Source organism: Scyliorhinus torazame, chromosome 3 (assembly GCF_047496885.1).
Source record: "Scyliorhinus torazame isolate Kashiwa2021f chromosome 3, sScyTor2.1, whole genome shotgun sequence".
Classification (NCBI taxonomy): domain Eukaryota; kingdom Metazoa; phylum Chordata; class Chondrichthyes; order Carcharhiniformes; family Scyliorhinidae; genus Scyliorhinus; species Scyliorhinus torazame.
Genome location: NC_092709.1, coordinates 342,408,812 through 342,427,177, shown reverse-complemented (window position 1 = coordinate 342,427,177; position 18,366 = coordinate 342,408,812). Strand labels below are relative to the sequence as shown.

General features: G+C 51.4%; 1 protein-coding gene across 1 annotated transcript in view; it reads right to left on the bottom strand.

Annotated features, from left to right (window-relative positions):
* Nucleotides 1-18,366, bottom strand: part of m1ap (meiosis 1 associated protein) — a 151,842-nt gene that overhangs the window by 120,968 nt on the left and 12,508 nt on the right. The window contains exon 2 of the mRNA XM_072497870.1: nt 184-470. Coding sequence (XP_072353971.1) covers nt 184-441 — 258 coding nt within the window. The 5' untranslated portion in view covers nt 442-470. The remainder of the gene's footprint in view (nt 1-183; nt 471-18,366) is intronic.

Here is an 18,366-nt window from a genome sequence, read left to right as displayed (position 1 = left end):
ATAATTTTATGTAGTGAAATATATTATCATCTGGCTAATAACCTGACACAAACTGTATCAATACTGTTAATGAGTTGGCTTATGAACTTAAAATTCATGTAGAGCTACAATTTCAGAATAATTACATGACAAGTAACTAAATGAAATCCAGCTGCATTGCCTGGGTTTGATATTCTTACATACCAAAAAAGGAAGAAGGCATTCTTGTTGGTTATGAACCACATATAGACTGAACAGAGGCAGGCGAGGCGGCCCTCCCAAACTGCAGACCAAAGCAAAGAAATTTTCCAGAGCTTCACAGAGATTTGTACAAATGTCTGACCAAAAGGGAGGTGTCACATCCACTATAAGGATTCGGGGTGGTTGCCTGGCGGCGATGGTAGAGTGGGTTTTGTTACTGAAGCCGTTCCTGTTCTCTGATATTGACCTTTCTGAATTCATTGCAACGGGTATTTATAGCTCCACCAATCCTACAGATGAAAAAACACAGCGTAAGATTGGGAAAATCATACTTTTCATCAGTTTCAATTGTTTTTAATGACATTGTACAACCTGTGGGTGCTTATCCTCTTTTATGGCCAAGATTTCCCATTGGCTTTAAAAGCCAAACAAAGATCAACTTAAAACAAAATCAGGGAAAGGAACTGAACAACAACTGCTTGTACTTAGATAGTGCCGTTAATGCTCCAAAGCTTTTCACTGAAGGATTATTGAGGGAAAATTGATATTGAGCTGTGAAAGGAATATTGGCCGCAATTTTCCATCCTTCCCGTCGATGGGATATTCTAGGCCTGCTGATAGTAAAGCCCCTCGCCGTGGCAGCTTGGCAGATTCCCAGGCACCAGGGGGTGCGAGCCATCAACATCGACAGGACCGGAAGGTCCCACCGCCAGTCAATGCCGGGCCCCACAGGAAAACATGCTGCTGGGGGAAAATCCCACCCAACAGGATCAAAAGCTGGGTTAAAGGGGCAAGAGAAGGGGCTTCTTAAATCAGATGAGAAATGTGGAGAGGCAGAGCAGTTTCAGCAAAAAATCCCAAGGCTTCAGGCCCAGGCAGCTGAAAGCAAGTCCACCAATATCAGGGATCTGCTAGAGGCTAGAATTGGATAATGGCAGAGATCTTGGAACATTTTAGGCCTGGATGAGGTTGCAGAGAAAGGGAGGGGTGAGTCCAGAAATATTTTTAAAATAAGGATGAGAACTTTAAAACTGAGGTATTGTTGAAAAGTGAGCCAACACAGGTCAGCGAACACAGGGTTGGTGGGTGAACAGTCCTTCGGGGCTTGAGTTAAAATGCATGAGCTCAAATTTACAGTAAGTGGACAGTGAGAGGCTGGCCTGGAGGCCACTTTAATGTGAAACATTCATAAACCAACTACTTGAACTCAGGGGGTAAATGACTCCATAATTTAATTGCTTGTGTGCTGATATACTATTTAATATCCAGGATATGCTATGCTGCTTTCAGAACTAGCATGATGACAAGCGTCAAAGAACATAATGATCTAGAAAAGCTTGAACAAATACAGTACTGAAGTGAGACATCCTGGAGACATATGGGGCTGGATTCTCCGTGGGCGGGATCCTCCGCTTTGCTGGCAGCGCATTCACGCCGGATTTTCCGATGGCGTGGGGGTGCCCACAATGGAAAACCTATTGGCTGGCTGCCGAGACAGAGGATCCCGCTACTGGTAGGGGCACGCCACACCAGAAAATAGTCATGGCGGGAAGGAGAACCTCACCCATGATCATTCAAACCACAAGCATACAAAAACACTGCAGAGACCAGGAGCTAAACCTTATTTACCAATCCATATGTTGGATTCTGGGTTAGGAACATGGAGAACAAAGAACAATACAGCACAGGAACAGGCCCTTCGGCCCTCCAAGCCTGCGCCGACCATGGTACCTGCCTAAACTAAAACCGTCTGCACTTACGGAGTCCGTATCCTTCCATTCCCACCTTCTTCATATATTTGTCTTGATGCCCCTTAAATCCTGCTATTGTACCTGCTCCCACCACCTCCCCAGGCAGCGCGTTCCATATATTTACCACCCTCTGTGTAAAAAAGGTGGGCAGCATGTTAGCATGGTGGTTAGCACAATTGCTTCACAGCTCCAGGTCCCAGGTTCGATTCCCGGCTTGGGTCACTGCCTGTGTGGAGTCTGCACGTTCTCCCCGTGTGTGCATGGGTTTCCCCTGGGTGCTCCGGTTTCCTCCCGCAGTCCAAAGGTGTGCAGGCTAGGTGGATTGGCCATGCCAAATTGCCCTTAGTGTCCAAGATTGCCTTAGTGTTGGGTGGAGTTAATGGGCCATGGGATAGGGTGGGGGGGGTGCACTTGGGTAGGGTGCTCTTTCCAAGAGCCGGTGCAGACTCGATGGGCTGAATGGCCTCCTTCTGCACTGTAAATTCTATGAAAAAACCTGCCTCACACATCTGTTCTGATCTTTTCCCCAAGTACTTTAAACCTATGTCCCCTAGTACTTGATTCTCCAACCCGAGGAAAGAGCATCTGACCATCCACTCTGTCCATGCCACTCATAATCTTGTAGACCTCTATCAGGCCGCCTCGCAACTTCCGTCGTTCGAGTGAGAACGAGTTTATATAACCTCTCCCCATAGCTAATGTCTTCCATACCAGACAACATCCTAGTAAACCGCTTCTGTACCCTCTCCAAAGCATCCACATCCTTCTGGTAATGTGGCAACCAGAATTGTACACAATATTAAAATGAGGCCTAACTAAGGTCTCTAACTAAGGCTGCAATATGACTTGCCAATTTTTATATTCACTGCCCCGACCAATGTGAAGGCCAGCAAGCCATATGCCTTCTTGACCACCTTATCCACATGCGTTGCCACTTTCAATGATCGGTGGACATGCACGCCCAGATCTCTCTGCCTGTCAGTACTCGCAAGAGTTCTACCATTTATTGTGTAATTCCAATAAGCATTGGACCTTTCAAAGTGCATTACCTCACACTTGTCCGGATTAAACTCCATCTGCCATTGCTCTGCCCAAGACTCCAACCAATTTTTATCCTGCTATATCCTCTGACAATCCTCTTCCCTATCCGCAACTCCACCAATTTTTGTGTCGTCTGCGAACTTACTAATCAGAAGATTTCCAAGGAGGCAGAAAAATAAAAGAGAGCCTGTCCAAGTAAAGGCAGCAGACAGGCTCCACAGCCGCAAGGGCCAATGGGCAAATCCAAGGCTTTGGGTAGCTGAATATTCTATCAGGAGAGGTAGGTCAGGCTGCTGTAGGTAGGGGAATTGTGTGGTCCCCTTAAGATGGGGGCGCCCTTTGAAGGCTTGTAAATGATAGAAAATATATTGTGGTCACAAGTGCAATGTCATCTTTTTGGATGGGAAAACCGCTCCACAGGAGGGCCTGGGGCTGTGGCCCTTGTAGTCCAGTGGATCAAGGATGGATTGTTCTGAAGAATGCACCTGTGGCAATTCCACCCCTACCTGGCATGCCACGGGAAGACCACCACCACTATGCTATCCATGGGCTACATCATCTGGAAAATCCATTTGGAATGTGGAGAGTGCCCTCAATTGGCACATTAATTAGCGGGCTGTGACTAGCGGAATGTTTCAGGAATCAGCGCTGGGGTCTCAGTTATTTACAACCTATATGAATGAATTTGCAGGAGAGATAATGGATTTAAGTTTGCAAATGATATCAAATAGGTGGGAATACAAGTTGTGAGGAGGACACAGAGAGGTGGCAGAGATATAGTCACACTGTGGAATTTTCCACTGTGCAGAATAAGTCCGGTGGAAAGTGGGATAGTCAGTGTGAATACGACTGGGTGTTGGAGGGATGCACATGCACAATCTTCCACTTTTGAAATTAATAATTATGTATCCACAAGGAATTTGGTGACTTTTGTGGCAAGGATTGGATTTAGATTTGATTTATTGTCACTTGTACCGAGGTACAGTAAAAAGTATTGTTCTGCATACAGTCCAGACAGATCATTCCATACAATTAAAAACATAGGACATACAATAGATACACAATGTAAACACATAGACATAGACATTGGGTGAGCATATGGAGATAGTGAAAGAGGCGAGTACAATTTTTCCCTTTAAAAAACAGTTAGACAGTTACATGGGCAGGGTGGGTATAGAGGGATATGGGCCAAATGCAGGCAAGTGGGACTAGCTTAATGTTAGAAACTGGGCGGCATGGACAAGCTGGGCCGAAAGGCCTGTTTCCATGCTGTGAACATCTATGATTCTAATAGGGAAGATGTGTGAAGAGGTCAATTCAGTCCATAAGAGAGTTATTCAGGAGTCTGGTAACAGCGGGGAAGAAGCTGTTTTTGAACCTGTTAGTGCGTTTTATCAGACTTTTGTATCTCCTGCTTGATGAAAGAAGTTGGAAGAGAGAATAACCCGGGTGGGAGGGATCTTTGATTATGCTGCCTGCTTCGAAAGGCAGCGGGAGATGTAGATACAGTCAATAGAGCCTTGCAGGGCCCCGGTACTGAGGACTATCATGGAGGAAGTGTTGTTGTTTATCCTTACTGATTGTGGTCTATGGTTCAGGAAGTCAAGAATTCAGTTGCAGAGGGAGGAGCCAAATCCTAGGTTTTGGAGTTTTGACACAAGCTTGGCAATGATTATGGTGGTGAAGGCGGAGCTTTAGTCAATGATTGGGAGTCTCACGTAGGAGTCTTTGTTGTCGAGATGCTCCAGGGATGAGTATAGGGCCAGGGAGATAGCGTATGCTGTGGACTGGTTGTAGCAGATGGAGAAGAGGAAAGAGCTGCACATATATAAACAGATGACAATCACCTACTGTGAAATGTGTGATGTAATAAAGTATCCTAAAACAACAAAACAGGGGGGGAGCCGGGAGCCAACGGAGAGTTCTTGTATATTGTACCCAATCCACGTACCCTTGTCTATTGTAAATTAAATGAAATGAAAAACCTCAATAAAAACACTTTCAAAAAACATGTGAATCTTCTTTCTGTAGTTTATAGTATAAGTTGCCTGCAGAAAGAAAGTAGTCTTTTTTAGTCACTTGTTACAACACAAATTTTAAAATGTGAGATCTTGGGAGAAATTCTCCCCAAACGGCGCAATGTCCCCCGACTGGCGCCCAAAATGGCGCCAATCAGACGGGCATCGCGCCACCCCAAAGGTGTGGAATGCTCTGCATCTTTGGGGGCCGAGCCCCAACATTGAGGGGCTAGGCCGGCGCCGGAGGGATTTCCGCCCCGCCAGCTGGCAGAAACGGCATTTGTTGCCCCGCCAGCTTGCGCGGAAATGACATGTCGGTGCGGCGCATGCGCGGGAGCGTCAGCGGCCACTGACAGTTTCCCGCGCATGCGCAGTGGAGAGAGTCTCTTCCGCCTCCGCCATGGTGGAGACCATGGCGGAGGCAGAAGGGAAAGAGTGCCCCCACGGCACAGGCCCGCCCGCGGATCGGTGGGCCACGATCGCGGGCCAGGCCACCGTGGGGGCACCCCCCGGGGTCAGAACGCCCCGCGCCCCCCCCAGGACCCCGGAGCCCACCCCCGCCGCCTTGTCCCGCCGGTAAATAGGTACTTTAATTTACGCCGGCGGGACAGGCAATTTATCGGCGGGACTTCGGCCCATCCGGGCCGGAGAATCAAGCGGGGGGGCCCGCCAACCGGCACGGCGCGATTCCCGCCCCCGCCGAATCTCCGGTGCCAGAGACTTTGGCAACCGGCGGGGGCGGGATTCACGGCAGCCCCCGGCGATTCTCCGACTCGGCGGGGGGTTGGAGAATGACGCCCCTTGTGTGCCATTTTTTTCAGCTGTTAACTGGTAGTTTGAATTTCTCTTTAGAAGTTATTGGTGTTTATGGAGAGCTGTTATCGTTGTTACAGACACTTTGGTGAAACACTGAGGATCCAGAACAAAACTTCATTTAGTGCCCTCTGGAGAGGAGAGAATAAAAGTGAAGAAGTCGAGCCAGATGCACAATCCAGCTAATTGTGTCTGTGCGTCATTGTATTGTACAGATCAAAAAGGTCTCCAACATTCAGTTGAATGATATTTCACAGAAAACCACATGAAATCAGCCAACTGTTCAACTCTTTCAAACATAAAAATTACCAGCTGTGGCTTGGCAAATAGTGGTTTTTCAGCTTAGACACAGCAGTCCACCGAAATGTGCTGGTTTAGCACAGGGCTAAAGAGCTGGTTTTTAAAGCAGACCAAGGCAGGCCAGCAGCACGGTTCAATTCCCGTACCAGCCTCCCCGAACAGGCGCCGGAATGTGGCGACTAGGGGTTTTTCACAATAACTACTCTTTTTAGCCTTAGTTTTTAGCCTTAGTTTATTAGCTCTGATTACGTCACCTTTGCTCACGAGTCGCCAGGTATCTTTCTGATACCGCCACGTGGTTCAAGTTCAAGTTATGATTAATAAGTCAGCACACCGCTTAGTAAGATTGAAATCAACGGTCATTTATTATATACAAGTAATGTTTACACAATATTCCTACTATCTATATAATAAACCTATCACTACTGGCCAATACTTAACTTTAGGAAGAGCCCACCAGGTCAGGGAAACGAATGGCTTATCCAATCGGATCTGGCCCGCGGGATTCAAAAGGCTGCTACAGGTCGATGGCTAGAAGTCTTTATCGGATAGCGATCTCTGGACTCAAACTTACGGTTGCCGGTTGCTGTTCTTGCGAAGGTCTCGAGCAGGCGAAGAAGGGAGAGAGATCTGAACTTGGCCCCTCACTTTATAGGGCCCAGGGGCTTCCCGCCTCCCGGGGCGGCCCTTGACCCTGAGTCCCAAGTGATTGGACTTGTCCCCAGTCACTGGTGTCGATACGTCCAATTGCGAGGCGATTCCCCGATCGGGGGGTGGTCGTTCACCTGCCTTTGTTTCGGCCACTGCAGGCGCCGACAGGTCTGGCCCGGTATTCAATTGCTAATATGTTGCAATTGTTCCCGGGGATAGCTGATTAGACTGCAGATGTCTGGGTGGATGGGCTGTTAATAGCCCTGAGTATCGATCTGGGCCAACTTCCCCAGAGCCGAATATGCTATTCTGTCTGCAGCTGTCCGTTTCTGTCTTGTTACCTGCTTTTCCCAGCAGCCTTTCCGGTTAGCCATTTCAAATCGGGTTTTGGCCAAATTAATTGGGACGCAGCCATTTTTACGTGGCTACACTACATTTGAAGCCTACTTGTGACAATAAGCGATTTTAATTTCATTTTTGTCATTTCATAAATACCAAATCAAAAGAGAACATGCCAAGAAAAATCCTTAACTTGCACACTGAAGACATCCAAAATCATGTCAAGACAACTAAGAACTTGACTTAATAGGACTTTAAGCATGAACTAAATTCAGCCAGCTGATAACAATTTAATTGTTTTGAATATTTTTCTTTAATTTCACTTGGAGGAGTGTCTGGCAAAAAAACAAAAATTTAAAGGGTCAAGGCCATATGAAAGAAACATTTGATCACAATAGTAGGGCAATGACGTAAGTGTTCTACATGATGTTCTACACAGAATCATAGAATGCCTGCACTGCAGAAAAGACCATTTGGTATATTGGGTCTGCAACGACCCTCCATAAGAGCACCCTACCTAGCCTCAATCCCACACTCTGGGCTGGAATCTCCGATTCTGAGGCTATGTCCCCACGCCGGCAGATCAAATGGGGTAAAATGGCCACCGATCCTCCATTTGGCTGGGGGCTAGCACCCGGCTCTAGTTGCCGATACAGCCTGAAGACTTGCCGGGTCCGTGGCCGCAGATACGCACGGCGCCGGCCTGCAGCGGCCGCGCCGTGCTGCATGGCAGAGACTGCTCGTGGACCCGGCCCGCGAAATAGTGCCCCCCTTTGGCCAGCTCGCGTGCCCCGGACCACTCCATTCCAGTGCTCCCAGCCCCTGGTAAAGTCGCCCCCTGCCCGCGGATCGGTCCTCCCCCGACTGTGGTGGCACTGGACTGAGTCCGCAGCTGCCAAGCCGAGTTCCCAAAGTATGAGACCATGAGAGACCCACGCTGTCGGGAACTCGGCCGGTTGGAGATGGAGCATCGGGGGCTGGGACTCCGGTAATGTCCTGAGGCCGTCGATATGGGGCGAGCATACTCTCCGAGTACGCCGCTCTGGAGGGGGCAGAGCATTCCGAAAGCGGCGCCACCCCCGATTCAGTCGGGAACTTTGATTCTCTGGCCGTTTGCTGAACACGATTTCGGCGTCGGCGACCAGTGAATCCAGCCCCCTATCCCTGTAACTCCACCTAACCTTTTGGACAATTAGAGGCAATTTAGCATGACCAATCCACCTAACCTGCACATTGTTGGACTGTGGGAGGAAACTGGAGCTCTCGGAGGAAACCCAGCCAGACACGGGGAGAACGTGCAAACTCCACACAGTCACCCGAAGTTTGAATTGAACACGGGTCCTTGGTGTTGTGAGCAGGAGTGCTAACCACTGTGTGACAAATCTTTTTTCATCTTGTATCAAATTCTTGTATAGTACTATGACATTAAGTCATAACATGAGCGCACAAAATCGATGGAAAAGTCTATTAGAAACATCCACAGAGAATGATCCTTTAAAAAATATATATATATTTATTAAAGTTTTTTCACACAATTTTTCACCCTTACAAAAATTAACTCCCCCCCCCCGTAACAAAATAGCAGGAAATCGCACATAGCAAGATATATACATTGTAAAACGATATGTTACATAGCTTTGTACACTGGCTCTCTCCCGTACGTGCCAGTTTCCCAGGTCCGTCATGTGTTCTCTTGCTCAACCACCCCCCAGGCAAACCCCCCTTCCCCTTTCCCTCCCTCCCCCCCCTTTCACAGGACGTCCGTCCCCGCTACCAACCCCCCCCCCCCCCCCCCCCGGGTTGCTGCTGCTGCTGAACGACCTTCCTCTAATGCTCCGCGAGATAATCTAGGAACGGTTGCCACCGCCTGTAGAACCCCTGCGCAGACCCTCTCAAGGCAAACTTAATCCTCTCCAGGTTAATGAACCCAGCCATGTCGTTTATCCAGGCCTCCACGCTGGGGGGCTTCGCCTCCTTCCACATTAGCAAGATCCTTCGCCGGGCTACTAGGGACGCAAAGGCCAGAATACCGGCCTCTTTCGCCTCCTGCACTCCCGGCTCATCCACTACTCCAAATATTGCTAGCCTCCAGCTAGGCTTGACACGGACTTTCACCACTTGAGATATTGCTCCCGCCACTCCTCTCCAGAACGCCTCCAGTGCCGGGCATGACCAAAACATATGGACATGGTTCGCCGGGCTCCCTGAGCACCTTCCACACCTGTCCTCTACCCCAAAGAACCTACTCAACCTCGCCCCCGTCAAGTGCGCTCTGTGAACCACCTTAAATTGTATCAGGCTGAGCCTGGCACACGAGGAGGAGGAATTAACCCTACCTAGGGCATCAGCCCATAACCCCTCCTCAATTTCCTCCCCCAGCTCCTCCTCCCATTTACCCTTCAGCTCCTCTACCAGTGCTTCCCCCTCTTCTTTCATCTCCTGGTATATTGCCGACACCTTGCCCTCCCTGACCCATACACCCGAGATCACCCTGTCTTGAATTTCCTGTGCCGGGAGCAACGGGAACTCCCTCACCTGCCGCCTCACAAACGCCCTCACCTGCATATATCTAAAAGCATTTCCCGGGGGTACCTCAAACTTCTCCTCTAGTGCCCCTAGGCTCGCAAATTTCCCATCAATGAACAGGTCCCCCATTCTTCTAATGCCAGCTCTGAAATCCCCCGTCCATCCTCCTCAGAACAAACCGGTGGTTACCCCTGATCGGGGACCATACCGAGGCTCCTATTGCACCCCGTTGCCGTCTCCACTGGCCCCAGATCCTTAGCGTTGCCGCCACCACGTGGTATACTTTGACGGTGAGAGCGGCAGTGGTGCCGTCACTAGCGCCCCCAGGCTCGTTCCTTTACAGGACGCCATCTCCACCCTCTTCCATGCCGCCCCCTCTCCCTCCATCACCCACTTGCGGATCATCGCCACATTTGCTGCCCAGTAGTAGCTCCCTAGGTTCGGCAGCGCCAACCCTCTGTGGTGTTGGGTGCTCTGGTGCACAGATGAGCCAACACAGTTGTATGTGGTACAACTCTATTTTATTATAACTCTTATAATACAGTTCGTTCTGGATACTCTGCACGTGCTGTCTCCCTGAGTGTCCCCGGCTATGGCTGTGTCCTGGTTCTCCCCTGCCGCTCTTTCTGACCACCAGGGGTTGTGTCTGTGCTTTTATATCTTTCTGTCATTGGTTGTGGTGTTGTGTGTTCTGATTTGTCTGTTGGTGTGTCTATCATGATGTGTGTGTTTGAATATCATGACATCCCCCTTTTTTACAAAGACAAGTGCCTACGTGGTTATAAATACAATTGTGTCGTGAGTGCATCTAAGAGTGTGCGTTTGTGTTGTGTACAGCGTGTGTTTATGACGTAACTATTTACATGGGGCGATGTCGGGTGCGTCACACTAACAAGGTTGTACCATAACAAAACTTGGATGCGAGAGAAAAAAAAAAACTTGAACATTGGTCCGGTCAGACGATATCTGGAACAATAAACAACAACAGGTTATAATACAGAAGTGTTTGACTTTTTGAACGTATTAACAGCGTTATAAGTCCAGTCTAGTGGGTGACCGCCTCAAGAATGGGCTGGTCCTCAAGCCGGTTCAGCTGTGGAGATTTGTGGTCACACTGGTTCACCTTGGACTGTTGGAGGTGATGCTGTTGCCGAAGTCTCTACTTTACCATTTGTTGTACTTCCTGCAGTGCTTGGTCTTTTTCATTCTTGCAAATATGACATTCAACATCTTTGTTAGTGGTGCCCTGGCTGTGGTTTGGTTCCGGTGGCGATGGAAGGGGCATGATCCGTGGCATCTCCACGAAGTCATCCTTGGGAACCAGTGGAGGATCCGGCGTGTGCGTACGGTGCAGTTGCGAGCGTGGAAGGCGGCACAGAGCCCGCTGATTGCGCCTACGCACCAATCCATCCGCCCTGCATGCCAGGAACAAGGTGGAGTCTGTTTTCTTTTTATGTTTGTGGTGGACGGCATCTTGTAGCCGATGGGTCGTTGCCATTGAAGTAGCACCATCACTAATATCATGCAAGGCGATGACTGTGCCAGATGTGGAAGTTGGCCAAGACCGTGTACGCTGGTTCCGGCCACCTGCTGTGCCGGAAGGGCGACTCCGCAGAGAAACGTCGAAGCATGTCGCCTTGGATAGAGAATTGTTGCTCGCATCAACGTCTGGCGATGGCGCGAGTTGGTGTGTCCATCTTGGACCGCCGGTGCTGGTTGCCACTGCCGACCCAGTGGGACTGCCACGCGATCCATTCCCTGTCGCCGTGGCATCTGCCGTCACCCTGAGCGTGCCATCACCGAGGCCGCGACACCGCCCGTCCGGAGCAAGGTCTGGCGTGCGCAGATCAGAGTCGGCGCTTGGCTGCTCCCCATCTGGAGTCCGGTCTGCCTTCCGTCGATGCCCCCCATCCGGAGTCCCAACAGGTTCACTGGAGGCAGCCGAGATTCCCTGAAGCTGCACTTCTGGAGTCGGAACATGCAGGAATGCACCAGCCAGTGGAGAGGCTCGAGCCATCGAGGGTGGAAGCGGTGCGCCGCCACCGCAGTCGTCAGTGGTCCCACCGTGATCGTTGAGTGCCTTGGTACGCACTAGGCGAGGTCTGTCACCTTGCACCTTTTGCATGGGAAGTGGGATGCTGTCGTCACTCGTCTCACATCCCGTGGATAGATCGTCATTAGCAGCTTGCTGTTCACTAGGGTTGGGTAAATTGTCAGAGTTTTCATCTGGTGGTGCACACCATGTCGGTGGACTGTCATTGTCTTGCCATTGTCCTTCATTTGGGCTTTTCTTCTTTGGAACTTTAAATCTTCCCCCAGACATTGCAGAACCTTGTTTATTACCCCCAAATTCTCCCATATGTATGGTCTCTGGGTCTGATTTTGCTGGGACTGGCATGGTCACAGTCTCTTTTTTACTGTTCTCAATTGCCCACATCATACTCCCCATACATAACTGCTTGAGCACTGGGGTTAGTGTGGTACAATGGATAATCGGTTCGACCTTATCTGCATCTTCATCATTAGTGGAAAGCACACTTGGTTCACTTGAAACTGCTGTGGGTGTTAAATTCGTTATCTGGCTACTCGATGTCGGTGTCCTCAGGATTCTTGCTCCAATGTTCTGCTCAATAATCAGTGGAGTGTGTATAGGTTCAATGCAATTAATGTTCCCTTCCAGGTTTGAAGAGTCATTACTGACTAACTGCTGGTCTCCGAAGTTGGGATTTTGCGGCATTGTGTTGAAGGGAGACATTTGTCCCTGCCGTGGATATGAGTCAGGTTGTGTTATTTCCATCACCTGAGGATCAATGTCTTGTCCATTTTTTCGATCCGTACTAAAACACTGGCAATTCTCAGTCTGCTCCTTGCAAGTTAAACATACAATTAATTTCGTTAGGAAATCCTCAGCATCCTTCTGTGGCCGTGCTGCATTATTAATCTCTGTTCGGCTACAATGATCCTGAAGGTCAGCGCATAAACCTTTTTTCTTCGGGCTTGGACGAGGCGATTCCTTTGGCTTGTCTTCAGTTGGGCTTGAACAGTCTTCAGCGCTGTGCCCTTTATTGTAGCATGAGAGACCGTCATGGTCATGCTGCTGTGTAGTGGAGCATGGTAGGCTGTCATAGCCTTCCTGCTGTTCACGGGAGCATGGCAGACCTGCATCGTCTGCCGCTGGTTGGTCAGGAGAGGTTGCTAGACCCTCATGGTCTTGTTCCTGCAAGGACTGCGCTCTGGAGTCCTGCGTTCCTTCCATCGTGGAGTCCGTCCACGAGCTCTCTGTGGAGGCTTGTGACACTGGAGTCACTTCTTGTTCGTGCAAGGACTGCGCTCTGGAGTCTTGCGCCGCCTCCACCGTGGAGGCTGTCCACGAGCTTGCCGTGGAAGCTTGTGACACTGGAGTCACTTCTGGTTCATGCGAGGACTGCACTCTGGAGTCTTGCATGTCTTCTTTCATAGAGTCGGGAACGTTGAGCGGGACGTGGACCACGCTCTGTGTGGCAGCAGGGCACCCTCCGTGTGCTTGCACCGCTCCCCGTCTGGTAATGTCAGGCCGCAGCATCATCCGGTACTGATAAGTTGGAACGTCATATCTGCTGGGTTGAAGATCCTCAAATCCGAAAAATGAATCCGCATCTGCGTCGGATTCAGTATGGGGGCCGCCAATGTGCAACACGAAAGGTTCGTCCGAGTCATAGTCATATAGGACCACGGAGCTATCATTGGGCTCGCGAGGTCCGGAAACACTGTAAAAATCGTCATCGAAGTATTCAAGGTCGGAATCATCGGCTTGTGCGTAGGTAACTGCTTGTCGGAGGGTTCTTCGGAGGTAAAATTCATCTCCTGGGTCAATTTGCGGCACTGCGCTGTCATTCCAGGTGAGGGAAGGTTGTTTTACAGCTTTAACAGATTTTTGTTTTTTTGATTTGGGACGTTTCCCTTTTAAATTGGATTTGGGACATTTCCATTTTAAATTGGTGCAGTCTGGGGCCTCTGACATCCTGACGCTCGGTATGTAGCACGTAGGAAGCGACTGCGCATGCTCAGATCGCTGTTCCTTTACCGATGGCCATTTTCTTAACTGCGGATGCGCACCATATTGCGCATGCGCATACGAAACTTCCGGTTCTGCGCACTTCTCGCGCAACTGTGCTAGCGTTATACCTTTAGCAAGATGGCCGCCGACCTCGACCCAGCCTTTTCTCAGGCCCGGGATTTTGGGCTCCGGGATCCCAGCCACGAGGTGAGTACTGCCGCTTTTCTTACCTTTAAGTCCCCATTGGATTGCGTATTCTTCACAGTACTTGGCGAATTTGCCCATGACTGCCTGGTAATCGTGCCTTTGGTGCCTCCTGAAGAACCTGAACCTTCTGAACATTGCTCTTGCCCTTGCACCGGCGACGATGAGGAGAAATTCAATTTTTTCCTTGTCATCCAGGTCTTGGAGTTGAGCTGCCGCCAGGAACAATTCGAAATTTTGCCGGAATCGCCGCCAGTTTTCGTGGAGGTCGCCGTCGCACTGGAGCGCCTGCGGAACCGGGAGCTCGTACATCATGTCTGGGCACTGCTGGTTGTCTCTGTACACTGGATGTATGCCGGCAGGTATCGATCCACTCCTGTACCATGTGGTGTTGGGTGCTCTGGTGCACAGATGAGCCAACACAGTTGTATGTGGTACAACTCTATTTTATTATAACTCTTATAATACAGTTCGTTCTGGATACTCTGCACGTGCTGTCTCCCTGAGTGTCCCCGGCTATGGCTGTGTCCTGGTTCTCCCCTGCCGCTCTTTCTGACCACCAGGGGTTGTGTCTGTGCTTTTATATCTTTCTGTCATTGGTTGTGGTGTTGTGTGTTCTGATTTGTCTGTTGGTGTGTCTATCATGATGTGTGTGTTTGAATATCATGACACCCTCCTCGGTCCCTACTGCGTTCCAGAAACCCTCTCCTTACCCTCGGGGTCCTATTCGCCCACACAAACCCCATAATACTCCTGCCTACTCTCTTAAAAAAGGCCTTGGTGATCACGATGGGAAGGCACTGAAACACAAAAAGAAACCTTGGAAGGACCACCATTTTGACTGACTGCATTCAACCCGCTAGCGAGAGCGGTAACATGTTCCATCTTTTGAAGTCCTCCTCCATCTGCTCCACCAACCTCGTCAGATTCAGTTTATGTAGGGCCCCCCAACTCCTGGCTATCTGGATCCCCAGGTACCGAAAGCTCCCCTCCGCCCTCCTCAGCGGTAGATCGCCTATCCACCTTTCTTGGTCCCCTGCCTGTACTACAAAGAGCTCACTCTTCCCTACATTGAGCTTATAGCCCAAAAAATCCTCAAACTCCCTTAGAGTCTGCATGACCTCCACCATTCCCTCTACTGGATCCGCCACATACAGCAACAGGTCATCCGCATAAAGCGACACCCGATGCTCTTCTCCCCCTCGGACCACCCCCCTCCATTTCCTAGACTCCCTCAGTGACATGGCCAAGGGTTCGATCGCCAATGCAAACAACAGGGGGGACAGGGGGCACCCCTGCCTCGTCCCACGGTACAGCCGAAAGTACTCCGACCTCCGCTGATTCGTCACCACACTCGCCACCGGGGCTCTATAAAGGAGCTTAACCCAACTAATAAACCCTCCCCGTACCCAAACCTACGCAGCACTTCCCAAAGGTACTCCCACTCTACTCGGTCAAAGGCCTTCTCCGCGTCCATAGCTGCCACTATCTCTGCCTCTCCCTCCTCCGATGGCATCATTATCACGTTTAAGAGCCGCCGCACATTGGTGTTTAGTTGCCTGCCCTTTACAAATCCCGTCTGGTCCTCGTGGATCACCCCCGGGACACAGTCCTCGATCCTCGTAGCCAGCACTTTTGCCAGCAACTTAGCATCCACATTGAGGAGCGAGATCGGCCTGTACGATCCACATTGCAGTGGGTCCTTGTCCCGCTTTCGGATCAAAGAAATCGTCGCCTCCGACATTGTCGGGGGCAGGGTCCCTTCCTCCCTTGCCTCATTAGAGGTCCTCACTAGTATCGGGGCCAACAGGTCTACGTACTTCCTGTAGAACTCCACCGGGAACCCGTCCGGTCCCGGGGTCTTCCCTGCCTGCATGCTCCCCAAACCCTTGCTCAGATCCTCTAATCCGATTGGTGCCCCCAAACCAGCCACCTCTTGCTCCTCCACCCTCGGGAATCTCAATTGGTCTAGGAATCATCTCATCCCCTCTTCCCCCGCTGGGGGCTGGGATCTGTACAGCTCGTCATAGAAGGCCTTGAATGCCTCGTTTATTTTCGTCGCACTCTGCACCGTGCCTCCCCTCCCATCCTTGACTCCCCCTATTTCCCTCGCTGCCATCCTCTTACGGAGCTGATGTGCCAGCATCCGACTCGCCTTCTCCCCATACACGTAGGTCGCCCCCTGCACCTTCCTCCACTGTGCCTCTGCCTTCCCTGTGGTACAGAGAATGATCCTGGGATTTCAGTGGAAATAATCCTTAAATGCCAGCAAAATGTGCAGTGGTGAGATTTAGTGACTAACAGATTAATCGCACATCCAGATAGTCATAATTGGCTTCTAAAAAGCACCAGCATATCTTAATCGTGAACACTTAATACAGTTCTGGGCATCATAGGTGTATGGGACACATCTGGCCTTGGAACAAGTGCAAAGAAGGAAACTAAATTGATAAGTAGAATTGCACACATTAGCAACTATTAATGACGATTAATATTTGGAATGCTCATGTTGGAATTAAGTAGCTTAAAAGAACAAAGAACAATACAGCACAGGAGCAGGCCCTTCGGCCCTTCAAGCCTGTACCAGTCATGATACCATCCCCTCAGCACTTCCTGGTGCCGTAACCCTCTATAATATAATAATCTTTATTGTCACAATTAGGCTTATACTGCAACGGGGCTCCGTTGATTCTGCGGCCCGGATGGGCCGAAGTCCTGACCGTATGACCCCAGGTCACGCCGGCGCCGTTGTAACCTGCTTTTAAAAATCGAGAGCCAGCACGGAGGCAGGAGGTGAGGGGGTCGGTGTGGGGGGACCTATGGGTGGTGGGACGGGCATGGGCGTGGCTGGGAGGCGAGGGGATGACGGGGGCAGGGCCTCTAGGTTCGGTGGGGGGGGCGTGGGTAGGACAGCACCGCTGTCCGGGAACGGCCCGCCATGGCAGGGCGGTGCCTAAGCCACGGGCGCGATTACGGCAGCCAGGCTGATGGGCACCGACCCTGGGTGCTGGCTGAGCGTGAGCCCCCGGCCGTGCGGATGGGTGCCGGACCCCCGCCGGGGGGGCGGGCTGCTGAAGATGTGCTTCAGGTGTCTGGACCGCTCTGGAGGGGCCCTCCAGTACCCGTCGGAGCAGATCGGCCGCATCGTTGTGGTCTGCTGCGTCCAGCACAATATAGCCCAGCAGAGGGGGGGAAATCGACGGGACATGGGGGCTGGATATGGACGGGAGGCTGCACGACACCACCGGCTTGGCCAGCGAGCACGGGAGGCAATGATCGCCGCACGTTTCACCAACTAGGTGGTAGGGGCTCGTTGAGCACGGGCACTGACCCCACTGTACGTCACCATCTCACCACCCCGCACCCCCACCTCTCACAACACCCATGAGGCGCACCACCACCACCCTTAGCTCCCACACGACATCATGCACCACACCCCTCCATTACCCATCCACCTGCGGCACAACGGGCTGGGCTCACACGGTTGCTTGTGGAAGCGGGTGTGGTCCATGCCATTGGAGGATAATGACAACTCGGTCTGCATTGATCTGTGAGCTCAAAATTGTTCGACAATGTCTGACTCATGGCCACAGTTACACCCTCCACCTGGGTGGTCCCTGTCTACGTGCTGGACACTCCATCTCATGGCCCTGTCAAATCACTGGGGGCGGGGTGGCGTGGATGTCCGGGGGGCGGGCGCACATTACACCCACCGGGGCTCAAGTTCGTTCACTCCTTGACCACAGTGGCACTCAGTCCCCTACCCAACCCCGCCGGCATCGGACATCGCACAGAGGCAGCTTGCATTGGTGTAACAGTGATTTTAATTAGAAATAGTTGTACACACGTGCCCTAGCCCCTATAACTAAACTGTGCCCTGCACCCGTGACAACTTACTAGGTGTCTAACCTCCTGGCCTTACGGGCCCTACCACTACGTCTCTGTGCTTCCCCAGACGGTAGAGCAGGAGTGGAGGCGGACTGCTGAGACTCCTGCCCTGCGACTTGGCTCCCCGTCGGTGCTCGTTTCCTGTGGCGGCCCAGCTTGGATGGGCCAGGCTGCTCCTCGGGCGTACTGGATGGCGCGGTGCCACCCTGTTCTGCCCGCTGCCCACCAGATGCACCAGGGACGGAATGGGGAGAGTCCGAGGTGCTGCGATGTTCCGAGACCTCCCCTGCAGGAATCACCAGCACAGGCCCCAGCCCCTCCTCCTCCCTCAAGGTCCTCGGTGGCCCCCGGGCCTCTCTATGGGATGGGGGTGCGAGCGGAGACAAGCCCCGAGGCTCCACCGACACCTGGCACTGCCAGTCCTGGAGGCCCGCTGTGGTATCGACCAGAGTCTGATGTTTGCAGCGAAGGAGCTCAGGGAGTGGGCCATCCCTGTCTGGGACTGCGCCACCTCCCTCTGGGCTTGTGCAACGCCACCCAGCATCTGAGCAATGCCGCCGAAGCTCTCAGCGATGGCCTGCTGAGACTGTGCCATCATCTTGGCAATGCCGCCGGTGCT